We start from the raw sequence: 26,374 nt of genomic DNA, 5'->3' as shown, positions 1-26,374 counted from the left end.
TTGTGTGTTCTCCTCTTCACTCTCTCTGGAACTGGTTACCTTCTCCACCACAAAAATAATTTTTTCTTGGTCTGTTAAACAGTCAGAAAGTGAGATCATGAGGGAGAACTAAAGAGCAATGGAACAATTTTCCTGAGTACTGAATCACATGTGCCCTGAAAATCAAAATTAGCTGGGATTCCAAGTTTCACAAGAGTAACCAAGCTAATCCTGGTTTTTCTAACTAGGCCTCTTTTGAGCTACTGTAGACAATTCCTGAAGGAAAGGAAGAGTGTAAGCTAAATGCTTCCTCAAGGAAAGACTGTTACTTCGTAGTATTTAGGACAAAGTTATTTAGTGTTTCCCATTTTGACATTTTGATAAGGTACTTGCCAAATGTAAAGTGAGATTTAAAGTCAGGACTCTGAACCAAGTGACAAATTAATTCGTAATAAATCATTGCTTGAGGAAGGAATAATTTTAGTTCTTCCCTTCAATAGTAAATTAATGATAAAAATCATAATATTAAAGTTTTTCATTATGTCAACTCATCCCAGACAAATACTGAAAAGAATAGAAAATTCCCTGTTTCAGTTTTGTGTGCTGCATATTTTCTTTTTTTAATTGTTGTGCTAGAAGGGTACATTGTGGCATTTACAAAACTTCTTATGGTATATCAAATATATCATAATTGAATTCTTATGATATATCAAATATATCATAATTGAATTCACTCCCTCCCTTTTATTTTTTAAGGAGGTGAATATCATAAGCAGTTTTTGAATTTTATTTATTTGCATTTTTCATCTTCTGAATTTTCCATAATGAACATGCATTATTCTTACAATCAGAAAAACTAATTTTTAAAATCTACATGTGTATATAATGTTTATATTCCTTCTGGTTACAATCATGTAAAAATAGAAAGAAAATACAACAAAAGGTTAGGGGTAGTTAACTCTTTTTGGCATATTTTACATCTGATCTGAAGTACTCAATAAATATTTGCAGAGTAAATAAATAGATTTTCTCCTTTATCCTTCTAATTTTATTTTTTTTAATTGCACATTTTCTAAAGATAACATATAGCATTACATATCTTGGGAGAACTAGCCGATCTGAGAAAATGTTTGTTGTATCAAACACTAATCTGTTCTAGCTAAGCAAGTTCTAATAGACTAAGTTCAGGGTTTCCAAGCTACTTACGGAAGTAGGAATGAGTCACTTCATAGAAAGAAGTCTGCCTTGTGTCAGGTGGACATAGGAATTAGATCCTCCTCTGTCAGCAAAAATGACAGCTGGGCCATCATTGAATGATTTTATATTCTCAATCGCAATTACTCCTTTATGCAGCATGATAAAATGAGCAGAGAGTGAGTACCAAGGGACCTAGTTTGCACTATTGACAAGTCTCTATTGTTTAAGTTTCCTTCTCAGTATGGGATTATTTACCCTGACAATTAATTAGAGTGAAATTTAAGGATGCCAGATTTATGTGGTTGTTTTACTCCTGAGTTCTGGGATATTCACAAAGGTATTCTTTTGTGGATAGTTGTCATGTATATATATTCTTTTACTTAATTTCATTTTTTGTGAGTTCCATTTATTCCTTCTACTCTCAGATCCTTTTTATACATTTTTTCAGCATGAGAAAAAGTTGAGAATTAATTCTTATTAATAAATCAGTATTTAGAAGGGCTCTAAATATTGATTATGGGGAAAGAAAGGCTATAAGAAGCTATTCTCAAAAAAAATATTTTAGCTGAGAACCCTAAAGAGACCCATACCTCCACAGTAGAACTTGGAACAGGAAGTTAGTAAGATTTGAAGAACAGCCTCACTACATTTGTGATCTAAAAAAATAATCAGTACAATGGACCAATAAAATGAAGCCTTTTTTTAAACAGAAAGAATAGCAAAAGCAACCATCTTAAAGACACAAATAAAGGGACAAGTTTACAAGCTTGTTTATGTATAAAACCATCCATTTTTAATAGCACCTATGCAATGCAAAAAGATAAAGTAAATGTTTATGAAGAAGGAAAGTTTGGTAATCACTAGAAAATGCAAATAGCGTAGGCTTTGCAGAGATAAACCTGGTTTTGAATCTTTCTTCTGACATTAGAGCTTCTGTGATCTTGGAAAAGTTGTCAACCTCTCTGAGAATCAGGGGTTCTAGTTTACACGTTATAAAGGGTGGAAAAATGTTTAGAGGAACTAGGTGGCTCATGTCTGTAATCCTAAATACTTGGGAGGCTGAAGTTGGGGGGATACAGGCTGGAAGCCAGCCTAGGCAAACAATTTGTGAGACCCCCCCCATCTCCAAAATAACCAGGGCAAAAGGAACTGGAGGAGTGGCTCAAGAGGTAAAGCACCTGCTTTGTAAGCATGAAGCCCTGAGTTCAAACCCCAGTCCCATAAAAAAAGAAAAAGGTTTAGAATATTAACTGAAGTGCATTTTCCTACTCACACGAAGCATAATAGATATAAATATTCATTTCTTCTGTCTCCTTCATTTTGTATCTGCTCTGCATTTATGCCCTGTTATCAGACACTTGGTTAAGTTTCTCTTTTATGTTGGTTTGGGAATATTTCTTCAGGAATTCATGTTTTGTTTTAGCAAGCTGGTGAATTTCTTGAATACAGGAACTTTCTGAGCTCTTTCAAATATCCCCTACAGGATTTTGGATAGTCTTCTCTGCACTGTATTTAATGTTGAAATAATTAGCCTTTATTCTCAAAGAGTAGATAGACTACCTGGCCTGCTTCTTTAACCTCTGTCCTTTCTTCTTTGACAGCAGCCTATAAAATACTGTAGAGGAGATTCCTGTGTGTTTCTAGGTCCCCAGCAATTACAATCTAAAATGAGAGGAGGAACTGTGTCTTATTTATACCAATGTAGCTCAGTGCTTATCACAGAGCCTATAATATACTAGTCACATAGGAAAATTACATCCAGAGTAGTAGATTTCACATCATTGTAAGAATGCTATGAATGTCTGCTCACAATAGCCAAGTTATGGAAACAGCCCAGATGCTGACTACCGACAAATGGATTAAGAAAATGTGGTATTTTTACACAATGGAGTTTTACTCAGCCACGAAGAAGAATGAAATTTTGTCATTCGCAAGTAAATGGATGGAACTGGAGAACATCATCTTAAGCAAAGTTAGCCAGGCTCAGAAGGCCAAAAATTGTATGTTCTCCTCATATGCAGATTATAGATCCAAAACAAATGCAGTAATATTATTGGACATGAGTCACACGCTAAGGGGAGAACATATACAGGAGGAATAGGAAAGGTAGGAAAGCTAAAACTTGAAAGTGTTTGATGTGCCCACTGTAGAGGAGTTAATAAAGTAATCTTAAACTGACAAAGATCACTATGGGAAGGTGACCAGGATGTAGTAAAGAGGTCTGGTAGAGATGAATCAATGTGGGTTGTAATACACACATGTGCAATGCTAGGAATCTCTCTGTATAGCTATCTTTATCTCAAGCTAGCAAAAACGCTATGTCTTTCTTATTATTGCTTATGTCTTCTCTTCAACAAAATTGGAGAAGAGGGCAGAACAGGTTCTGCCTGGAAGCAAGGGTGGTTGGGGGGAGAGAGAGAGGGCGGGGGGCAAGTGGAGATGGCCCAAACAATGTATGCACATATGAATAAATGAACAACAAAAGTAGATCACTCAATGGTGTGACTTTAATCAACAACTTTTCTCTTTCCACCCACTCAGGTGTACTAAGTCTATTATGAGGCACGGTGAGCATCCCAGTTTAGAAATTGTGTGGCTTATCTAGAGTTGTGTCAGCCATGAGGGTCCATGGCTCCCAGAGGCAGCACAGAGGCAGTGGGAAGGAGAAAAGTGTTTCAAAGGAGCAGGGAGGAAGCACAAAGAGGATGATAGTGAGGCTGAGGAAAAAATGCTGGCTTGTGGCTAGGATTCATGGCCCAGGTCCATTTGATTGAGTTCTATGGCCTGTAACAAGTCTTGGCTTTAGTGCCTTCATCTTGTCTTCTGTAGTGTCAGTTCCCATTTCTGCTTTTATTTTTTAATTAATTTAATTTTAATTTAATTTGGCCAAATCTTTTTTTCATATTTGCATTCATGTAAGCCATTCTTAAATCCTTTCTGGAGCAAGGGATAGAGGTGAAAGTACACATGCCTTATAGTAACATAGAATCCTGGGACTAGCCGTACCAATTCAAGGAATATATCCCAGGGAGATGACCACACAAGGATGAGCTGTATGCTGAAAGATGCTCTATGGAATGTTGTTAATAGTAATGAAAAACAGAAATAACCTGAGTGTTCTCCAATAGAGGGCATATTACACAAACTATAGTAAACTCATGCAATAAGATATTTTGTAGTCACTAGAATTACTGATATAGTTCTATTGCTATTGACCAATATATTCAAGACATTATTACTGAATGTGATGGTTATTCTTTTTTGTAGTACTGGAGTTTAAACTCAGGGTCTTGCACTTGACCCTGCTGCTTTTGAGCCATGTCCCCAGACCTCTTTTTGCTTTACTTATTTTTTAGAGATGGTCTCATTCATTTTACCCATCCAGGCTCAGATTGTAATTCTCCTGCCTATGCTTCCTTCATGACTTGGATTATAGATACTCACCACCATGAATGGCTTATTTGTTGAGATGGGGGGTCTCAACAACTTTTTGTGTTGGCTGGCCTTGAAATGAGATCCTCCTGTCTCTGCCTTCTTAGCTGGGATTATAGGCATATCACCACATCTGGCCTATAATGGTTAATCTTGGTTGTCAACTTGATTGGATTGAGAAATGCTTAGAATAGTAGAGCACATAAAAGTACTCCCCAATCTACTTGTGACACCTTTCAGCTTCATGTATCCTCACTGGAGGGCTGAGCCAATTCTGTTCACATACAAATAAACATCTCTTTCCCTTGACAAATCATGCTGTGTCAATTTAAGATGCAAACTACTTTTCTCAAAATCTCTTTCTAGACATGATTCCAAATCAGAGAAATGTGTGAGACTTGGAAATCAGAAGTAAAGCTGCAGCCATCACTCTGAAGGTGTTTGGAGATCAATACTTTGCTGGACAGATATTCAGCTTGTCTGCCTGCCTACTGGTATTGCTGAGGAACAGTCAGTTACCAACTGTGTGGGCAAGGATAGCAGAGCACTAGCTAATCAGAGGCAATGCTCCCTCAGCCCTTTCCACCATCTCCAAATTTGCAGTCCCTTGTCAGTGGTTGGAAGGGGCTGCCCAGCTTATGTCCTCAAATAAGCTCCAGGAAGTTGGCATAGTGTCCCTATTCACTGATGCTCTAACTCCTCTTCCCCACATTTATCCCAACTTTAATGGAGACTCTGCTTCCCATCCTGAACCCAAGGACATATTCCTTTGACTTCAAATTTAGGCAGTGTCCCCTATCCCCCAAGCAAGTTGCTTTCCTCCTCCATGCTCTCATAGCTTCTTGTACCTGGCTCTATCACTCACTGTGTAATTGAATGACTGTGGACTCATCAGGACATAAGTCCCTTGAGGCCAGGGTTTGAGTTTTAGCCATTTCTGAGTTACAGCCACTCAGAACAGCATTTGGCACTTAGCAAGTGTTCAGTGAATGGTTGTTGACCTGAGTAGCTGTTTCCTTTGTTTCTTTGTTTTTGAGACAGGGTCTGTCGATGTAGTCCAGGCTGGCCTTGAGTTCACAATCCTCCTGTTTGGCCTGTGGAGTGCTGGAATTGTAGGCCTGCACCACCATGCTCAAGTCATTGGTTTTTGATACCCCTGTACCCTTGACAGTAACTGTCCTGAGATAATGTCTACTCTGTTCAACTTAGATGAGTCCTGGCGAAAGAAGAGATGGAAAGTGACGAGTGACTTCATTTGTTCTTGGACTAGCCTAGGAAGAGCATGTGGAGCTGCTTTGAGAATCAATTCAACTATTGTTCCTGGGCACCCCATAAATTGTAAAAATCCTTTATTAAGGTGAAGAATGATTTTGATTGCCACACAAGTTTCCATCTGCTCCTTTCTGCCTGTATTTAGCGCTGTTCCAATTGTGTGAAAGAAAATGCTGGTTTACAGGGAGGACTGCTCATGCATCATCCAACCTATCCCTTGACATTGTCACATATTTTGTGCTATTTTGAGGATCGACTGAGAAAATGAGTATGTACTGAATGAATAACTTCCCTCCTGTTCAGGCCCTCATAGTCAGCCGTGCAAATGTCCTTGTTTGAACATCAGATACGAAAGAGGCCATCACGGAAAGGGAACTGTAAAATGCTCCTGCCATTGTTAGTTGATCTAATGCCCTTTCAAGGCCTGGAATGAGATCTAACCTGACTGGAACCCTGAGGAACTCCTGTTGTTCTTTGACTTTACAAAAGGAGTACGTTTAGCTTCTGAAGGCTACCTTCAGTCTCAGGGGCAAAGTGGAATTGAAATCTCCTAAGGAATAAATTACTGCAATCAGAAGAGAATTGAACAGTGGCTCAGTGCATCAAAACCCAATTTTTATTTCTAATACAGTTCCATGGGAACATTAGTCATTTTCTGAAACTTCTCAGCACCTAAAAATGTTATATTCAAATTACCAAATTATAAATACTGACCTCTGGAAGCTAAAATGCTCAACACAACACTTATTCAATAGAGTCCTGGGGAATTCCCACCTGATTAGAGAAGTTTTATTAAAGGTGTTTTATAGTAATGAGTAGCTTCCCAGGAGATATGGTGAGGCAAGGGTAGATTAAAAAAGCATACAGGTTCATGAAAGGTTCACTTAAGATTTAGGTACATGAACATTAAAAATCTCAAAATAAAGGTATCCCACACAGAGGTGTGATGTCATTTGGCTAGGTCAGAAGATAGAGTCTATTTAAACAATTGTTCTCATATTATTACAAGAAATATCATGAAAGCTGAATATAAGATTATATGTGGCCACATTTGATGAAATAAGTTTATGGGGTATGAGAAAGAAAAGAGACAAAAAGGATTTGGAGAAAAGACATCTGTTGACACAGGAGAATCTATCTAAACTCTAGGAAATGGAAGGACGTCAGTTCTGTGAGTGAAGTTCAGTCTTGGTGGATAATTAGTACATGCATACATGTACACACACACACACACACACACACACACAACATAGACACATCCCTGTATGTAAACTCAAAGGATGCCTGTATTCCCACTTCAAAAGTGTATAGTGGGAGGAAAAAAGAGTCTTTCCTAAATTCTTTCTTTACTTATTCTTCTCATTTAATTATAGCTCAATTTTATCAAATATTGGAAGGAAGCAGGAAGACTTGAAAAGAGTTTGTTTTTGTTGGAGGTGCCTTCCTAGAAAGAAGCTCAGGCATAAACCATTTTGGTAGCTGTGGCACACCAACAAAACTCAACCCATTGCTCATATGTAGGTATCTGTTATACCATCTGGAAGAATTTCCTCAGTTAGTAAGTCCATGCCTCTGTCTTTGAGGAAAAAGAGAAACCAAGATTTCCTCTTAAAAAAGAATCTCATTGCCTAAGGGTGTGAAGAAAACAGGCTTAAGGTGGAAGAATCAGGGCGAAAGATCATTCCTGTGACTAGCATCCTTAATGCCCTGCGAAACCAAGGATAAAACATGCCATATATGATGGGGTTGAAAGTGGAATTGAAATATCCCAGCCAGAGGAAGATATTATACAAATCTTCAGGGGCTGAAAAATTAATGAAAGGGTCTGTGATTGTCAGGACAAAAAAGGGCAGCCAACACAATACAAATACTCCCATGACTATGCTTAAAGTTTTAGTGGCCTTGCTTTCTTTTTTGGATGTTGTCTTCATTTTGCTTTCTGAGCCAGCCTGTTTCATCTTAGGACCTATACCAATTTGCTTAGCATGCTTCCTGGCTATTGTGAAAATGTGTATGTAAATCCCCACCATAACTGTCCCAGGTAAAAAGAAAGCTATAAAGGAGGCTAGCACCCCCCAGAGTTTGTTAAATATCAACACACACAAACCTGTACAGTCAACGGCTGCAACAAAATCTTCTGCACCAATTATGTTTAATTCTGGGAATACCAGGCCAAATGCAAAAAAGATGGGAATGGACCAACTGACCAGTAGGAAGACCTCTATGACAGAGATGGTAATTTTGGTGACATAGTGCAAAGGGTCACAAACAGCATAGTAGCGGTCAACTGAGATGAAGCAGAGGTGAAAAATAGAGGTGGTGCAGAGCATGATGTCACAGCAGCTGTGCACTTTGCAAAAGAGGTCTCCAAAATACCAGCAGGACTCAATGGACCTGATCATACTGAAGGGCATGACCACACAGCTCAGCAAGAAGTCTGTGGTGGCCATGGAGAGGATCAAGAGGTTAGTTGGGGAGTGGAGCTGCTTGAAGTGGGCGATGGAAATGATCACAACCATGTTGCCCAGCATTGTCATCACTATCACACTGGTCATGATCATGTACAAGGTGACGACAGTCAGCACAGACCTTTCTTTTTTGGGACATGAATTGTTAACTAGAGCAAAGCAGTATTGTACTTCTGGAGGATTCCAAAGGTCAGGTGAGTTCATTGTCTTTGTCCTGTGGATACTATGGTTCCTTTTCAAAAGTGTTGCGTTCCTTTCCTTTCTGTGAAAGAAAGAAGAAAAACAATAAAAATCGTTGGTAGGACAATTATCTGTAGTGGCCCAGCTAACCTGCATTTCCTGTCCAAGTTGAACTCCACACTAAGTGCTGCTCCCCAAACCATGTGTGTATGGATCACCTAGGTGTCTTTCTAAAGCACAGATTCTGATTCTGGGGCAGATGCTGAGGGTCTGGATTTCTCACCATTTCTCAGGGGAGGCAAATGTTGTTAGTCCAAGATGCACTTCTTGAGTAGAAAGAGACTGAGGAAGACCAGACTGATGTTCTGTCATCCAACATCCAAGTAGCACAGGTGGATGCATATTCCCCTTACACTAATGTGTTGCCCTGACTCAGATTCCTAATCCATAAGCAGATCTGGAATTTTTCTTGTCTCCACTTAACCAATTTTCTGGGTAAAAGCCTCTCAAGTGCTGTGGGCCTTTAATTTAATGTTTAGCTTAAACAATAATTATAATCTGAAAATCGTGTGGCTTTTTCACCTAAAACTTCTCTGTGGGCAATTACAAATGCTTTTGCTTCTTCCACTTATGATATATTATTTAGTTAAGAAAAGATTTCTTTCTCCAATATGAAGAACAATAGCTTTTAGAATTTAGGGAAATATTATGGCAAGCTAAAGATAGACTAAGGATTATAGAATTGTGCGTGAATAATGTCCCCAAAAAGGGAAAAGTGATTCGAATAATAGATTCTATATGTTTCACAGATTATCTGCTTTCATTTAGCAGCTGTATTCATGAATTCAAGTTCATTCTGAGGACCTTTTCAGCACAGATTTCAAGTCTTACATTGGCAACATATCATTTGACATATAGGAGCGCTTATTATTTGTGATTTTTGTCTCCTTTGCTATTACCTTTATAATGTGAAAATAGTGGGATTGACTCACCTATTGTATGACATGGGCTTGATTTGTTTTTCAGTGCCCAGTATGGATGTGTAATTCTGACAGCCAATGGCAAACATGTGTGAGATCTGAAGCCAGGTTGAGGAGATGAACTTTGGCCTAAGAATAGATTAAAACCCACTGGCCTATTGAGGAAATGAACCCACAATCAGGACCTCACCAGATTAACATGAAAAAGACAGTAATGAGAATACAAGCACCTCTGAAAACAGAATTTCCATCATTGGCCACAATAGCTCTGCAATTATTTCTAATGCTGCCTATTCTTTGAAATCTTATTATTCTGGTACATTTTATTTGCTCTGGATTTAGTCATTTAATTTCTTAAATTAAATTAAATTTCTTAATCTAGAATTATTCTTAACATAATTTTTAATTGTATCAACCAAAACATTGTGCAATTAAATTGGACTTGTGAAACTAAGCCACAAGGAAATAAATAATAAAGATTAAGATATATGCAGCTCCTTTTTAAAATGCAGATTACCAATCAAAATACATAAACACAAATTACTTGATTACTTATCACTTTGGATTCTATGCTCTAAGAGACTGAAAATAATTCAGTCTCAAATACCTAATTATCTTTCTTCATAAATTAACTATTCTTTTACCATCTTTGCTGTTGTGTTTTAAATAATTCTTTAATTCCTTTCAAAATTCTCTTTTAGAAATATCTTTAAAGATAACTAACAATTTCCACAAATTACTTAAGCATTTGCCACCATATCTATAGAAATTGCATCTCCCCCAAATAAAAGGGTTCACCTTCCAATACATTTTTGTATCATTATGAAAGTTTTAAATTTCAATTTTGAAAGACCCAATCCCTCAAATAACTGATATAATTTAACTTTTTAGATTTGTAAAGTGAAGTGTGTGTGTGTGTGTGCATGTGTGTTGCTAGGGATCAAACCCAGAGTCTTGTGCATGCTAGGCAAGTGCTCTCTACCAGTAACCTACATCCCAGCCCTCATTTTTAAAAAACATGGAATGAATCATTTCCAGAAATTAACAGTGCTCTCTCATGCTCCTGTTGCATGGTTATATATTAGGGAACTATTTAAACAACTAAGTGTTAGAATAAGACAAGAAGATGGAGTAAAACATACACATTTGTTTTAAAATTACTGCATGGGTGAATAGTTAACATACTGTCAAAGATAAGACTTATATTAAACTCCCATTTTAAGCTTTTAGTCAAAAATTATAAAAACAAGTAACCAAATGCAAGTCTGACTGCTGGCCTGCTGCTTTGTTGAAAGAAAATTGTTATGAAAGTGAATAGAGTTGAGGTTTTGTTTGCTATTTTAATACTTGACAGAATAGGAATCCCTTTTCTTTGAGAACCACCTTCAAAAAAAAGAGCTGCACAGTAATTTTTTAATGAGTGAAACTTTTTATGGTGTATCTCACTTTTACCATGAAATGTTGTTTTACCTCCTTTCACTTTTTACCAATAACATTTCCCCAAGTGTCAGCAGGAAAGGACTAAATTAATTACAACATTGCAGAGTTACCCAGCAAAGCGTAGGTCCCTATTGTTCTTCCGTGGGATAGAAAGGAACATTTGCTAGCAACTCTGGAGAGGAACAAGAATTTCATAGCTCAGATTTGGCTGTTTTAAGGAAAAGATTACAGAGTAATGGAACAGACAAAAGGACTCTGAAATGACAGTTTTGAAAATCTAAATCTCCAGAATTCCAAGGAAACTAAATGAAAGAGGAATGACATCAGAATTCTTGCTTGAGTGTTAAATACCAAAAATATATCAGAGTGTATGTATTTCCCTCAAATAAAGAGAGAATATCCAACAACCTAATAATGTATTGTAAATGAATGAAAAAACAGAATTCACATCACGCCTGCTTTATGAAGCACATTTTTTCTCACATATGCTGAACATGCCACCTTTGAGACTCTCTGTGCAAAAATAATGATTTTATCTGACTTAGATATCTCTCACCCATGCAGTAGTTTCTTAGGTAAGGGAAACTATTTATGAAACAGATTAAGAAAGTCCTGCATCATGTCTCCCCAGCATTGTTTCTTTAGGATCTCAGTGAATTTGAAAAATGAACCATATTTATTTTTATATATCATTATTATAATTTCTTGCTATGTGCAAAAAACCCAAACAAATCAACAAACAAAAAGTATCGGTCTGATTTTTTTTTCTATCCTAATATAGTCACCTTTGATTTACCAGAATTTGTTTTTCAAATTAGGTAATTTAGAGTTAAAATCCTTGAAGTTACCTGGTGTGCCAAGGTCTCTTGCTACATAAATGAGATTGTTCTCGCCTCACTCCATCCTCTACTCCCCAGGAATTTCCCTCCAGAACACACAGGTAGGCCCATGCTCCTGGAGGAAGGCTCCTGACAGGTTCGTCCTGTGCTCTGAGTATTTAAGCACAAAGTATCCTCTTCACGCTACCACCCTATCCTGCTTTTGACAGGTGTATCCTTTCACAACCTTCATTCAGTATGCTGCCAACAGAGAGATCACAGTCAGTCACCAGAGGATTGGTTCCAGAGAGCAAATTAGTTTTGTGTTCTCATTGCTGTGAGCTCAGAGAGACAACATGGACTGGTCTCACACAGGTGAAGAAGAACGAAAAAATGAAGAGGAATGGAGGAGAGCAGGAAGGGTAGGGGGACTAGAGAGAAGAAGAAGGAAAGGAGAACATTTAGTTCAAATCCAACAAATATTCACTGATTGATAAATATTCATTATTGATACTTGCTCAATAATGCTTTCAACCAGTGAATTCTTTGAATCCTAGTAAAGAACTGATTCATTGATGCCTCCTGTTGCTGCCATGTATGAGATAGGAACATTTCTTCACACCTCAAATTTTTAGGTTGATAACTTTCCAAATAAAGGCCCTAGAAAAGACAAAACACAAACACAAAAATGTTTCAGAATGAAGCTGAGTCTGGTAGCAAAGTCTTGGCACTCAGAGGTTGAGGCAAGAGGATCATTACAGGAGCCCAGGAAATAGATCCCAGGCTGGGCAAAACAAACAAACAAGCAAACAAACAACGACTACAACAAATGAGGGTTTGGGGATACAGCTCAGTGGTAGAGCCTTTGCCCAGCATGCTCAAGGCCCTGAATTTGATCCCAGGCACTACAACAAAAAGTAAAACAGATAAAAAGTGGTAACTTCTGTTACCATGTGGATGTTTTCATGACCACTGAGGAAAGTGTTTGCATTAGTGCCACAGGTTTTGTACACAAGCTTCAGTAATTTTCATCAATCATTTTATCATTTGTCAAGACTACAAAATAATCATATTTAAATACCTACTGTTTTAGAGAACATCAAAGCTTAAGTATTTATAAGAAACAGAACTAAGTTACTCATATTTAAATCAACTTGTTAAGAACTAATTTCATTGCATTCTGGAGGATGTTCTTCAAAAAATTTGACACTTTGGAGGTTGAGGATGGTTGGAAGATTCTGAGTTTTCTTTTCATGCCCATCTGTATGACAAGACATGTCTTTCCAAACTTCTTCCCAGATAGATAATACATTAAGCTTATAGTATATTTTTGCAAATTTTGATTGCTTCAGTCAGGATGCAGTCTGAAAAACTGCTATTTTAATAGAAAGAAGTTAATTTTAAGACTTTGTTGTAAGAGATGCTGGAGGGCTTAAAAGGCAAAAGCAGAAGAAAACAAAAATAGTAAGGTTAAAAGACACTAATAGGACTGCCTTCTACATTTTAGGGATGAAAAACAAGGATGGTGGTGGGATTATCAGAACACAGAAGCATGAAGCAGGAGACCCTCAGAATGGGTTCTCAGGTTTCTGAAATGAGGATGTGACCAGAACACCGCTGGTCCCTTGGAGGTTTGGAAAAAGCCCTCCATAGAGGTGAATTATTAGTAGTGTAGTAGTTATTATTATAGTATTATTATTATTATCATAGCATAAAATATTTTACAGAAAGAGCTGGTTTGTTGTTATTTACAATTGAACAATAATTGAAACATCGTATATCTTCCTTGAAGATCTATTAGTAGCTTTGTTTGGCCCAAGAAGGAATTCAAATGTTGCAATGGTGCTTGACAAAACAAAATAATTTAGCATGAAAATGACTCCTCAGTGTACTTTAACCTGACAAAGTGCAAGTTCTGGACTGCCACAGTGGGACCCCAGCTTTCCCCCACAACCACCACAATGAGCTGCTCTGACAGCTCTGCTGGGGCTTCTTGCAGCACAACATGACTTTTGTCATCCCAGGTCTTAATTATTTCTGAAAGTAAGAACAAAAAGTGATTAATTTGCAAAAGGAAAAACAGTCATAAGTTTGAACATCCCTAATCTGAAATTTGAAATGTTTCAAAATCAAAAAACTTTTAAGCACTGACCTGTGCCACAAGTGGAAAATTCCACACCTGATATCATGCAGTGGTTGCAGTCAAAACAGAGACACACCAAGAACACTGTATGATGTGACCTTCAGGTTATATGAATATGGTTTATATGAGACATAAATAATGTTTATGTTTGGACTTTGGAACTTTCCCTAAATATATCATTATGCATATGCAAATTTTCCAAAATCTGAATCATTTGTCACCCCAAACATTTTGGATAAAGAAAATTCAACCTGAACACACTTTTGGATTTAGCATCTAGTAACCTGCTTTCAGTTGCTCATTCCCTAAGGAAAATAAAAAAAAACGAAAAGTGAAGAGTAAAGTATTAATAAGAATAAAATAAAATGAAAGAAATAACAATGAAGTAATATAAATTAGTAAAAGAATAAAGTTATTAGCAAATATTTCAAAAAATATTCTCACACAACATCAATGGGTACTCATAAATTGAACACTTGAATTTTAATAATATTGTTTGCAACCAATGTCAAATGGATCTGAATTAAATACAAAATTGAATGACTTGGGCCAATTTTATTATAATTCATTGGTCAAAAGTCTTGCAAAATGTGTTCGTTTATCTATGGGTTTGATTTAGCTCCACCAGGATGCAAATTTCTAGATTACAGGGCTTCCTTCTAGTTTATCATTTTGTTTATATCTTGCTTTTGCCTTATTTATCATTGTCTTCTTGGTAGACATCAAGAATTATGTACAATCACAGAAGGAGCAGTGACATAATGACTGAAATGTAGTAAAATAAATTTCAAAAATCAAATTACTAAGGTGTTGACTGATACAATCCCATGAAGAAATATGTACATAAGTATTTGTTGCAACATTTTTTGTTATAACAAAATATCAAAAACTATAGGGCTCTGGTTAAATAAAACATGATAGTAAATAATGGAATGTTTGGAAGACTTCACAAAAAATCAGGCAGCCCTATGTTTACTGACACAGAACAAATCTGCTATACATAGCTCCACATGAAACAACCAAATGAAAAGCAACTTGAACAGCAATTTGCCATTTTTAAAGAGTATGAGAGCAATGCATACATACACAATTGTTTGTGGCTATTTTGGGGTTTCCAATGTACCAGTAAGAAGTGTCTGCCTCTGAGAGAGATGTCTACAAGAATCACAAACAAAGATTATATGGAGATTTTCTTTATAGTGTTTAGATATGGTTCCTTTTAAAATTTTGCTATGTATGTATTAACAGTTTTAAAACTGAATTGCAATTTGCAATGTTTTCTTTATTTTATTTTTATTTGTTTTAACGAAACAAATTTAATGTAACTTAAAACTATTTTAGTTACAGAGAGGATCTAAACAACCCTTCTCATTATGTCTCTGAAGGCTCTGCATTGGTATAGAAATGACAAATTCAAGTAAAGTCACAGGACCTCTTGAAGCTCTGAGATTTACATGGCAAAAAGAGAACCAAGAAGAAAAAGGTTGATCCATTTTCTAAGGAAGACTGGTATGATGCAAAAGCACCTGCTATGTTATAAGGAATATTGGCAAACTCTAGTCACAAACTCAAGGGACCAAAATTGCATCAGATGGCCTGAAGGGTTACATTTTCAAAGTGAGCCTTGATCAGCAGAATGAGAAAGTCATACTTAGAAATTTTAAGTTCATTATTGAGATGCTCGTGGCAAGAATTGCCTGACTCTCACAACTTGACTCTTACCCATGACAAAATGTGTTACCTGATCAAAAAATGGCACACCATGTTTACAACCCATGTCAAGGTCAAGAATGCCAATGGCTGTTTTCTTCACCTGTTCTGTGTTGGTTTTACTTAAAGACACACCAGTCAGATATGGAAGGCCTCCTCAGATCAGCCCCAACAGGTCTGCCACCATTGGAAGAAGAGGGCTATCAGGACTGATAGAGTAATAATGTCGCCACTTTGTGAATCAGCCAAAATGACAGCCCCTGCCCCTTAACAGAAATTCCCTCACTGTAAGACAGCCCCACCCCTGCCAGAGATTACCATGCACGCGCTAACTTCCTTAACTTCCCCCTTCTATAAAAGCCACTCCTCACCCAGACTCTGGGCTGTGCCATCTTTTTCCTGACCAGCCTGGCAGTTTGGGCCTGCCATTAAACTTTGCTCTGTGGACGTGAGATTTTTCTTGTGAGCTTTCTTTGTGAGTGGTGTTTTTCCTAACATTTGGTGCCATGACTTGGATGGGGTTGAGCTCCCGGCACTGACCTTGCTCTCCCAGCTTCCCCCACCCCATCCCACTCTCTCTCTCTCTTTCTCTCTCAACTCCCATTCCCTTCCTCCAGGATCCCAGCTGCTTTACCGGGACCCCCAGTCCTAGAAAAAGGCACTCTCTCACTAGCTCACAGGGAAGTTCCTCTGCTCCAGCGTGCCTCCAACTGCCATCCACCACTGGCCAATCTTCCCTCAAGGTCCTCTTGGTGAGTCCTCCTTGCATGCTGAGCTGTGGTCTCTCTCTCATTTCCCTGGAAACCCTAGTGCTAGGTCATAGCTCACTCTCATCCCTGGGAACCGGGTTCCCCACTAGGGACTGTGGACCCCCTGATAGTGAAGACGTTCCTTCTGGAGGTTGTTTTCCACATTGCTCTCTCTCTCTCCTGAGGACCTGATATTTCGGGGACGCCTGCCATATCTCTCCTCAGGTCAGGCCTCACCATGGGAGTTGGACCATCCCAAATTCCTTCAGACTCCCCATTGGGATGTCTCCTGGCCAACCTTGGGCCTCTCTGCCTAATTCCTGATCTTAAGCCACAAAAGTTCATTTTACTTTGTGATCAGGCCTGGCTCCAATACCCATTAGACAATGCCTCCAAATGGCACTGAATGGCACCTTCAGTCCTAATATTTTAAGGAATTTATACAACTCTGTGAGCATGCTGGTAAATGGAAGGAATTTTCCTACATCTAATCCTTTCCCTATCTCTGCACCAAACCCTCCCTCTGTACTCCCTGTTCCCCAACAGGTTCTGTTGCCTCTAAATCAGCTTCGAAATGAGCCAAATCCTCTCCTGAACCTCCTTCTTCCCCATGTAAGCAGACTTCTTATGCTGCTCACGCTGCCTGCCTCTTCCTATCATGGAGTTAAAACAGCCACTCCCTACCAACTCTGGCCTCATGGTGATTCCGGCTCTGGGGAGCTCATGCTCCCTCTCTGTGGGCTGAGACCAAGCCCGGGGTTTATTCAGATATGCCTCATGCTATGTTGTGGGAGCCCTGTTTGATTATCTGATGACTGCTTCTCTTTTACCCCCTGTTTAATGTCCCTTTTTCCTGAGACAGCAACCAGAGAATGAAAGTTTCATTCTGCTGAAAGTGTTCCAGTAACAGTCAGTGGGAGCGACCTAGAGACACAGGTGATGGCTAATCCCTTAAGTGTGTGTCAAGCCTCCAGGCTCTGCCTTCCCCTCCCTACCTAAGATGTCAGGACACCTCTTCTGCCTCCTCCATGGTCTCACCACATGTCCTTTGTCTCTGTTTGTCTTCCCCTCCCTGGGCTTACTGGGACCCTGCCTCCCATGAAAAACCTGTAGCATGGTACCTTATGACTTAAGTTATTCCAACTAGTATGCCAGGCCTCTCAGTCTAAAGTAACTTTAAATCAGCCACTAGGCAAAAGCACTTACAAAAACCTGCGGCTGCCACGCTCATACCCTAACTCTGACCCCACAAGGGGAGGAGGGAAAGCAAACAGGTGCACCTGTGCACAGGATGCCAGCTCCTGGACACAGCAAAAACGCCTGCCATAGCTAAGAAAATCCATAGAGAGGACCCAGAACATCCTGGGCCACCAGCCACACGTGGCAGTGGCTGTGGCCTGCCACCACTTCCCCTAGAATAAACGTGTAGAGCACACAGAAAGGGGGGAGGGGTGACAGGCCACAGGATCAGGCCTAGGCATTTGTCTCAGGTGTGTGTGGAGGAAGTGGCACCTTGCAGAAGCCCTGCTCCTAGCCCCACCTCACACCTCAGGGCATCAGACCCAGCCTTTGTAAGCCAATTGTTAGCTAAAGGTTATAGTTCCAGAAATAACAAAATAGACATTACTGTGGTCTCTAAACTTCTCATTTAAAATTTTCTATACCTTTGGCCTCAACAAAAAATTTTCCCTCCAAATATTAACACTAGTTATCTCATATGGTACTGTTATTGGCCAGGATGCCCTCTAAATGCCCTTCTCTAACTTTACAAATGATTTATTTCTTTGTTAAAAAAGTAGCCTTTATTAAAGAGGCTGCCTACTGTTAGCTAAAAGACAGGATCCTAGTGTTTTGTTCTTTCTAGGTGGGACCTGCACCTTCCAGTCTTCTGGCTGGTAGATGTTGGAAGCTTTGTATTGAGGCATGGCCTCAGTATGCCTTTGGTGACTAAGAGAAGTGGCCTTCACAGGGTTCCTTAAATTACAATACCATACTCCAATTAGACCTTTTCTATAAAAGGAAAAAAGTAAACTAAGGTCCCCATACAAATTTTCTTTCATCTCAGATTGGCTCCACAATTACTATTTGGATACTCAAACACTGGCCATTCTTTGTAAACCACAGGATAAACATGGAAAGGATAACCAGAAAAGCCCCTTATCAATGACAAGGTCCACCCCTACTGCCCCACCCTCTGCCCTACCTTCTAAGCCACCCCAATATTCAAAATGTCCTAATGGGTGTTTCCCCCTTCAACAGGTAATGGTAGGAAGAAGGGCAAGTCTATGTCCCCTTCCAGCTACCAGATCTAAGGGAAATTTAAAAATATCTAAACAGCTGTCCTGATGCTCAGACAAATACATTCAAGCCTTGATCTCTGTGATTCAAACCTTTCAACTGACATGAAAGGATATTATGCTTCTACTAGACCAGACTCTTATCTCATTAGAAAAGCAATGGATTTGGGCCCAGGCCACTCAGGTTGGAAATGATTATAAGGCTCAAGCAGTAGAGTGCAGCTTTACAAGCATAAAGTCCTGAGTTCAAGCCCAGTACAGCCAAAGTAAAGAAAAGAAAAAAAAATATTTGGGGCTGAGGAAGTAGCTCAATGGGAGAATGTCTGCCCAGCATGTGCAAAGCCCTGGGTTCAATTCCCCAGCATTACTAAATAAAAAAAAATGATAAAGAAGATAAATGGCATTAATGTCACTTCAGCCATCTCATATTGGAAGAAAGTAGTTTAACATAGACCAGATCCCTCATTCTTCAAGTGAGGAAACTGAGGCCCAGAACAGTTCAGAGACCTGCTCTCTAGAGTGTCAGGTATCAATGTAAAATAACAACTTTACTTTACAGCAGTGCCATGAAGAAAATCCCCTTACCTTTCTACAACATCGTAAGGAGGCTATCAGAAAACATACCATGATGGACCCAGAGTCACAGGTGAGATAGGTTCTCCTCAAAGATAAATTTCTAATAGTCAGCCCCAGATATTCATAAAAACACTCAAAGACTGTGGCTGAAGGGAAAAGTCCTTCAGCCAAGTAATACAGCTAGCCATGTCTGTATTTATAGCTATGTCTGTTTTCTGGGACCATACTAACAGAGAGAACGATAAGAGGCATGACCTCATTGCTGCCCCCACCCAACTGGGGCCTGCATCTTGAGTTTGCTACCATGGTGGACAGTAGGGGCACTTCTGCAGAGAATGTTTAAGGGGGAACAGCCTAGGAGACAGCCCCACCCCCAACCAGGACCCTGCCCTCTCTGCAAAGGTAACCACTGGAGGTCTAAGTGCCCCTGTCTCCAGATGGAAGGTGAGGTGCCACCTCCTATGGCTTTATGGGTCCCGGCCTCCTGTCCATTCCCCACTTATTAATATCGATATTGAGGAGCCTCAGGTAGTCATAATGGTAGAGAAGTGAAAGGTCATTTTCCTCCTAGACAGTGGAGCCCGTTTCTCTGTTTTACCCTTTTCTCCTGGTCCCCAGTCCAATGACAAAATTATCGTTCGGGGCAAATCTGGCAAGCCCCTAGAGCACTAGTTTACCCAGCCTCTGGCCTGCTCTTGGGGAGACCTCCTCTTCTGTCACTCTTTCCTCATAGTACCTAAAACTCCAATGTCCCTGCTGGGATGGGATTTACTATCTCAATTAAAAGCTCAAGTTCTCCTCCCCCCAGGCAGCTATCTTTGCTGCCCCCTCCTTCAGGAACAAATAGATTCCACAGTGTGGACTGATGAGATGAGTGTAGGATGAGCCAGGATGGCCTTCCCTATTCAAATAAAACTCAAAAATCCCTCACAGTTTCCACACCCAAAACAATATCCCCTCAAGCCTGAAGGAACTTATGCCTATCATCAATTCCTTAAAACAACAAGGACTACTAATTAGTTACTCCAGCCCATATAATAAATTTAAAATTTTTATGAAAGTTAATTTAAAAATACAAGTTACAAAGTAAACAACTGGAAAGGATATAGATAGATAGTGAATGTATTTTCTGACAAGTTAAAGGAAAAAGAAATGTTTTTAGATGAGAAAGGATTTTATAAAAAAGGGTTTAGTATGTTATATAAATGTCTAAGTAAGTTTCAAAAGTGTATAAAAAGCTTCAATGTGTAATAAAGTCAAAGTTGAGTATAATTTAAGAGTTGCTTAAAAGGCTTTTAGGGTCATGTCAAACTAAAATCAAATTCTCTATGTCTATAAAATAACAAGGTTATCTTAATATTGTTCTGCTCTGAGTAACATCTACAAAAAACCGTTACAGAAAAAGATTTTATCAAAGAAATTATTTGTGCTTTCTGTTGATCTTGTCAAACTTTAAGTACTACTAAATCAGAGTTCATTTATGTATTTGCTCGTGTATCTTAAATGACCACCTTATAACTGTATGCGGTGTCTAGATTTTATCTAAATATTATAAAAACATTAATAGAGTTAAAAGTGTCTGTTTATGTAAAATGATGAGCTAAATCTCTCTTTTATCCAAAAGTGTTACATTTAACCTAAATCCTGACAGTCAGCCTCTATTTGCCTTTAAAGTTCCCATAAATGCTTCACAGCATCTAACCTGGTCAGTTTTGCCACAGGAATTTAAAGACAGCCCTCATCTTTGTGGACAGGCACTAACCAGAGACTTATTAGATTGGCACTACCCAGAGGCCACCCTTCTTCAATGCAGAGCCACAGAACCCCTTTTCTGCAGTGCAACTGAGTCCCTTTTAAAACTTTCTGGCCTCTGGGAATGCAAAGTCTCCAAGGAGAAGGCTCAATTATGTCTCCCTCAGGTCACCTACCTAGGTGTGTTCTTAAAGGGACAGACTCACTCAATGAGTCATGAGTAAATCAACCCAATCCTCCATTTCCACCCCTCCCCCATACCATAAGCAGCTTACAGCTTTCCTGGGAGTTACAAGATTTTGCAGAATTTAGATACCTAGGTATGCAGTCCCTTAGCAGACAACTTTTTGTGCTCCTCCTAATATTCCTAATTTGGGTCTTAAATAATGCATGGCCACCCATTTCTTTTAGAAAACTTGCCTCCAACAGACTCTGCTCCTCTGGCTGACTATCTGCCTTCTCAGGGAACTTCTCAGAGAGCATGCAGACCAGATCCTGCCCCACCCTATAACAATTTCTTTTAAACCAGGGCATCTTGTTCTCTTAAAGGATCTTTTACCCTCTCCATTAGGACTTCAATGGACCAGCCCTCATCTGGTCATTCTCATGACACTCACTGCTGTCAAGCTCAATGGGATCCCACAGTAGTGACACCTTTCAAGGAACAGTAAGAAAAATGGAGAAGGGAATTGGAGGACTCTTGAAATTGCCTAGGGAAGAACATCTCACAGTGGTTCTCCTGGCCAATGCCCATCCTAATGCCTATGTTTCTTGCTCTCCTATTCTTAAGCTTTCTCCCTTGTGTCATACTGCATGTCTGCTCTTGCTAATCAAAAATTTAACCAGTTGTACCTCCAGGGACACCAACCTCTCCAAAACCATCCAGAGGACTGCTATGAGGGACCCCACCAGGACACAGGAGCCTGAGGATCCTGCCCCATACAATGCCCCCTATCAGCAGGAAGTAGCTAAAGAGATCGATGCTTCACCCCAATTCCTGATCCTCAGCCCCTACCCCCATCATTATTAAAAAAAAAAATGGGGGAATGATAGAACAATAATGTCACCATTTTGTGAATCAGCCAAAATGGCAGCCCTGCCCCTTAACAAAAATTCCTGGCTGTAAGACAGCCCCACCCCTGCCAGAGACTACCTCACATGCACTAACTTCCTTAACCTCCCCTTTCTAAAAAAGCCACTCCTCAGACTCTGGGCTACACCATCTTTTTCCCGGCCAGCCTGGCAGTTTGGACCTGCCATTAAACTTTGCTCTATGGATGTGAGACTTTTCTTGTGAGCTTTCTTTGTGAGTGGCGTTTTTTTCTAAGGACTCAAGAGGAACTTGAAAGAGTGGTCAATAGAGAGATCCACAGACCTTGTCTACCACCTCTGGAATGCCTCCATCAGAATAGTGAACATACTGAATACACCCGAGCTTGAACTGGGAAACTCATGGAGCTTCTTGGCAAAGCTAATTTTGGAAAAGCCACTAGGAATGAGGTAGGGGACAGAGGTGAAGAAGCTGACCTACCAGTCCAAGACTGCTGAACTTTAGACTTGTAATTATAAAAATAAAAGGTGTACTTGTGGGGGCAATGCTTTATTTTGTTTCCATGAGGTTTAAGGTAAGGAACAGGGCATTTGTAACTGAAAAACCACATAGAGCTGCAAGCCCCACTGAGATGTTTCAGATAACATCTCACACCCTGTCCTCTTTAAGCAACAATGAGGCAGAAAAATCATCTGCTACACACAGAAAAACAACAAATCTGGGGTAAACTCTGATGATGCAAAATGAGTACAGTCTATACTTATTATGATTATGATTATTATTGGTGGTACCGAGGTTTGAACTCAGGGCCTTACACTTGCTAGGCAATCGCTCTACTGCCTGGATGGGGGCCCACATTTTTTGCCTTGGCTGGCCTGCACCGTGACCCTCCTACTTATGCCTCCTGCATCACTGGGATTACAGATGTGCCCCACCATACCCAGCTTGTATGCTCAATCAAAGCCAATCTTCTTCAAGTATAAATGTAAGGATATCTTCATTCTAATAAATGCATTGTGTGTATATGGTAAGTAAAATTTCTCATTTTGATTTAAAAACAAGAAAAAAATAGCAAAGTAAATGAAACCCATAATGTTAGTATGTTTGTATACAGTTTAGAAAGGCTTTGTATATTTGTTGTTTTTAGAATTTTCAATGCTTAAGAAAACTTTAACATGTAAAAGCATTTTAGATTTAGATGTGATTTTTAAGTTGGAAGGCCCAAGAGAAGTTTGCTAGATTTATAATTGGTGTTATAATTTTTAAGAATCTTAAAATTAAAAAAAGAATCTTAATATTCACCATTTTTGTAAATTTCCAAGACTTATTTAAGCTTATTATAGTATTCTGACAATAAATGATCAAAAGGGAATTTAACAGTTTAATTTGATAAATATAAATAAAATATTAACAAATTAATTAATTAGGGTATAACTGCTATTTAAAATTTGTCATAAGATATTAAATATATAAATAGAATAAGTTCTTATTCTATTTATAAGCTAAATAATGTTTATAAAGTGTAAGTTAATAAAAGTTTCAAGTTAAAATTTTAAGGAAGGGTTAGGTTTTTCAATATTATTTTATAGGTGAAGTTATTAACTTTAAAATTCAAATTATCTTGAGAAATCTTTTTTATACACAACAGAGACACCAGAAATCTCAAAGTGACAGACTGATCTTATAAATGAAAAGAAGTATGTGAGTGGAGGAGGAAGAGGGTGAAAAGTCCCCTATGGGGCCTGGGGTGGACAACTTGCAGGGGAGGCCAGGGGCTCCTGCAGAGGGAGAGAATTCAGGGGAGTGCTCAAGTGTGGAGGCAGAGGAAGGGCTTTCAGAAATTGATGCCTTTGGGAGGAATAGCAAAACTTTACGATTAATGATGCAATGAAGAGCTTCGCTAATCAGCTGTGCAACAGGAAACAGGTGGTGTAACTGAACTGGTGATGGAAGAAAGTCTGATAAAGGGGCTTTTGACAAAGGTGAATGTGGGCCGCTGATATAAGGAAACCAGCCCAGTACCCCGTGGCAGCAGAGCAGTGCACCCAGCTAGACCAGAGAGAGTGGCAGGGAAAGGGGACGATTATGGGAATTCTGAGTGGATGGCTGTATAGACTCTGGGTGACCTTTCCCGGAGAAACACAGCCAGTGCTGGGGTATGTTGGTAGAAAGGGTGCCCAGATGGACAGTTTGCCTAATGTTGCCCTCCTTCTACCTACTGGTGTCTTACAGGTGCTTACCAGCAGCCAAATGCCATGAGAAACCCCGGCTAGGACTTCGCAGGTGCTAGGCAAGCGCCCTACCACTTGAGTCATGCCTTAGAGCTCGTATTTTGTTTTTAAGATAGAGTCTCGCATTTTTTCCCCAACAGTGAGCATCCTGCCTCCACATTCCAAGTAGTAGGGATTACAGATGTGCACCACCATGCCTAGTAAAAGAGCAGTCAAACTCTGATATTTAAGAGGAACATGTCAAGGTTGGATAAAGCGTCTTAGTAAAATTTCTAACTGATCACAAAGATCTTCCCTTTTCTCAATTCCTAAAGTAGAATCAGAGAGGAAAGAAAAACATTCGCACTTCAGTTTCTTTATTCTTCTTTTGGCAGTACTGGGGGTTGAACTCAGGGACTCAAGCTTGCTAGGCAAGAGCTCTACCACCTCAGTCACACACCCAGCTAGTGTCTTTATTCTTATATTGGTCTTCAATTGTCTTGTGGATGTAAATCTAGGGCAATCTTTTCTGAACTTTTTATCTCTTTTGTACATTTTTCCCACCGGTCAGAGGTGAGTATACATTGGATACAGTTAACTATTAATACATGCGGAATATAGTGATTAATTGGTGAAAGACGTTGAAAGTAGCTCTCTGTAGGTTATAAAACTGAGATTGCTGAAATTTCATAAAATAACATTTGCAGTGATCTGAGATGTCTGGCATAGGCTGCAGAAAGCAAAATAACAACAGTCTCATTTTCAATGTTCTGTTCATTTTTGTAATAATTGTCATTAATGTGTTTCAGGAAACAGATTCGAAGTTTTTGAATGGGAGCTAAATATTTTTCCTGACACTATGTACTTAAGTGCTTTCCGAAACCATGGATAAAAAAAGCCATGAATGAGGGGGTTGCAAGTAGAGTTGAAGTACCCAAGCCATACCAAAAGATCAAGTACTATTATGGGAGTGGAGTAGTCTAAATATGGGTCAATCAAAACAGCAAGAAAACATGGGAACCAGCAAGCTAGAAATACCCCCATGACTATACCCAGTGTCTTTGCTGCTTTCCTGTCTTTTTTTTTAGAGAGTATTTTTTTTTCCTCCCCTTTTGTGTTTTCAGGCATATTACTGATGACTCGAGCATGTTGTTTGGAAACAATAAAAATTTTGCCATAGATACCAACCATGATGGAGCCGGGAGTAAAGAAACAGGTAGTGAACAAGATTGTCCCCCAAAATTTGTTGAAAGTAAGTGCACAGAAGTTGAAACAAGCAACAAGAATCTCATAACTGCATACCAGAAACATTGGCCTCAGACAGAACTAAACCAAAAGAAAAAAGAGCTGGGGCAGACCAGCAGAATGCCAGCAGTCGCTTGATCATGGAGATAGTCATTGTGGTCGTATAGTGTAAAGGGTAACACACAGCATAAAATCGATCAATGGCAATGCAACAGAGGTGGAAAATGGAGGTCAAGCTTAACATCATGTCAAAGCTTGCATGGAATTTACAAAAGCCATCCCCAAAATACCAGCAGCTCTCCACAGATCGCACCATGCTGTAGGGCATAATGACAAAACCCAGCAGAAAGTCCGTGGTTGCCATGGAGAGGATCAGGAAGTTTGTGGGAGAATGAAGCTGTTTGAAATGTGATATGGAAATCATTATAACCAGGTTTCCAAAGATGGTGATAACCATGGCACCAGTCATAACCAAATACATGATCACTCGGACATGAAAAGAGCGATTGGTAGGAGGACAGGATTTATTTCCAAACGTTGGACAGCTGGTTAAGTCTTCAGGAATATAAGTTAGATCCATGGTGTTCATCACTTCAAATTCCTTTCCAGAAGGAAGAGTCAATGTTTCTTCTTTCTTTAAAATGATTCCAGTAAATTTCTGCTCCTAATAGTACAATGGAGTTCAAAGTCATCTGTTATTAATTCCCTTCTATTGTAATTTATTTAAATATTTAAAGTTATATCTACTGTGTTTGTTTTCTGAGTTAACTGCTGCATTAGAACAATGAAAAATTTCAACTGCTCATTCTTTCTTGTATTGATCTATTTTATTTGATTTCATCTATCCATTCATTCAACATGGGCTTGTCTACTGA

At 39.1% G+C, this 26,374-nt stretch overlaps 2 protein-coding genes across 2 annotated transcripts; both read right to left on the bottom strand.

The window, feature by feature from the left end:
- Window positions 1–7,508: 7,508 nt before the first annotated feature.
- Window positions 7,509–8,552, bottom strand: LOC109687505 (trace amine-associated receptor 4). The gene has a single exon (XM_020165412.2). It carries the CDS (start codon window positions 8,550–8,552, stop codon window positions 7,509–7,511), a length of 1,044 nt encoding a protein of 347 aa, XP_020021001.2.
- A 16,497-nt stretch (window positions 8,553–25,049) lies between these two features.
- On the bottom strand, window positions 25,050–26,079 carry LOC109687504 (trace amine-associated receptor 3). The gene is given in 2 exon segments (XM_020165411.2): window positions 25,050–25,548; window positions 25,550–26,079. Coding segments are annotated over 2 exon segments (1,029 nt in total).
- Between the last annotated feature and the right edge of the window lie 295 nt (window positions 26,080–26,374).

The sequence above is a fragment of the Castor canadensis genome, chromosome 1 (genome assembly GCF_047511655.1).
Source record: "Castor canadensis chromosome 1, mCasCan1.hap1v2, whole genome shotgun sequence".
NCBI classification, from domain to species: Eukaryota; Metazoa; Chordata; class Mammalia; order Rodentia; family Castoridae; genus Castor; species Castor canadensis.
Note: the sequence above shows the minus strand (reverse complement) of the source record. Positions and strands in the feature narration are given on the sequence as shown.

Bases quoted from the DNA above. Each gene is read 5' to 3' on its own strand.
- LOC109687505 (XM_020165412.2), bottom strand. From the start codon at position 8,552: ATGAACTCACCTGACCTTTGGAATCCTCCAGAAGTACAATACTGCTTT.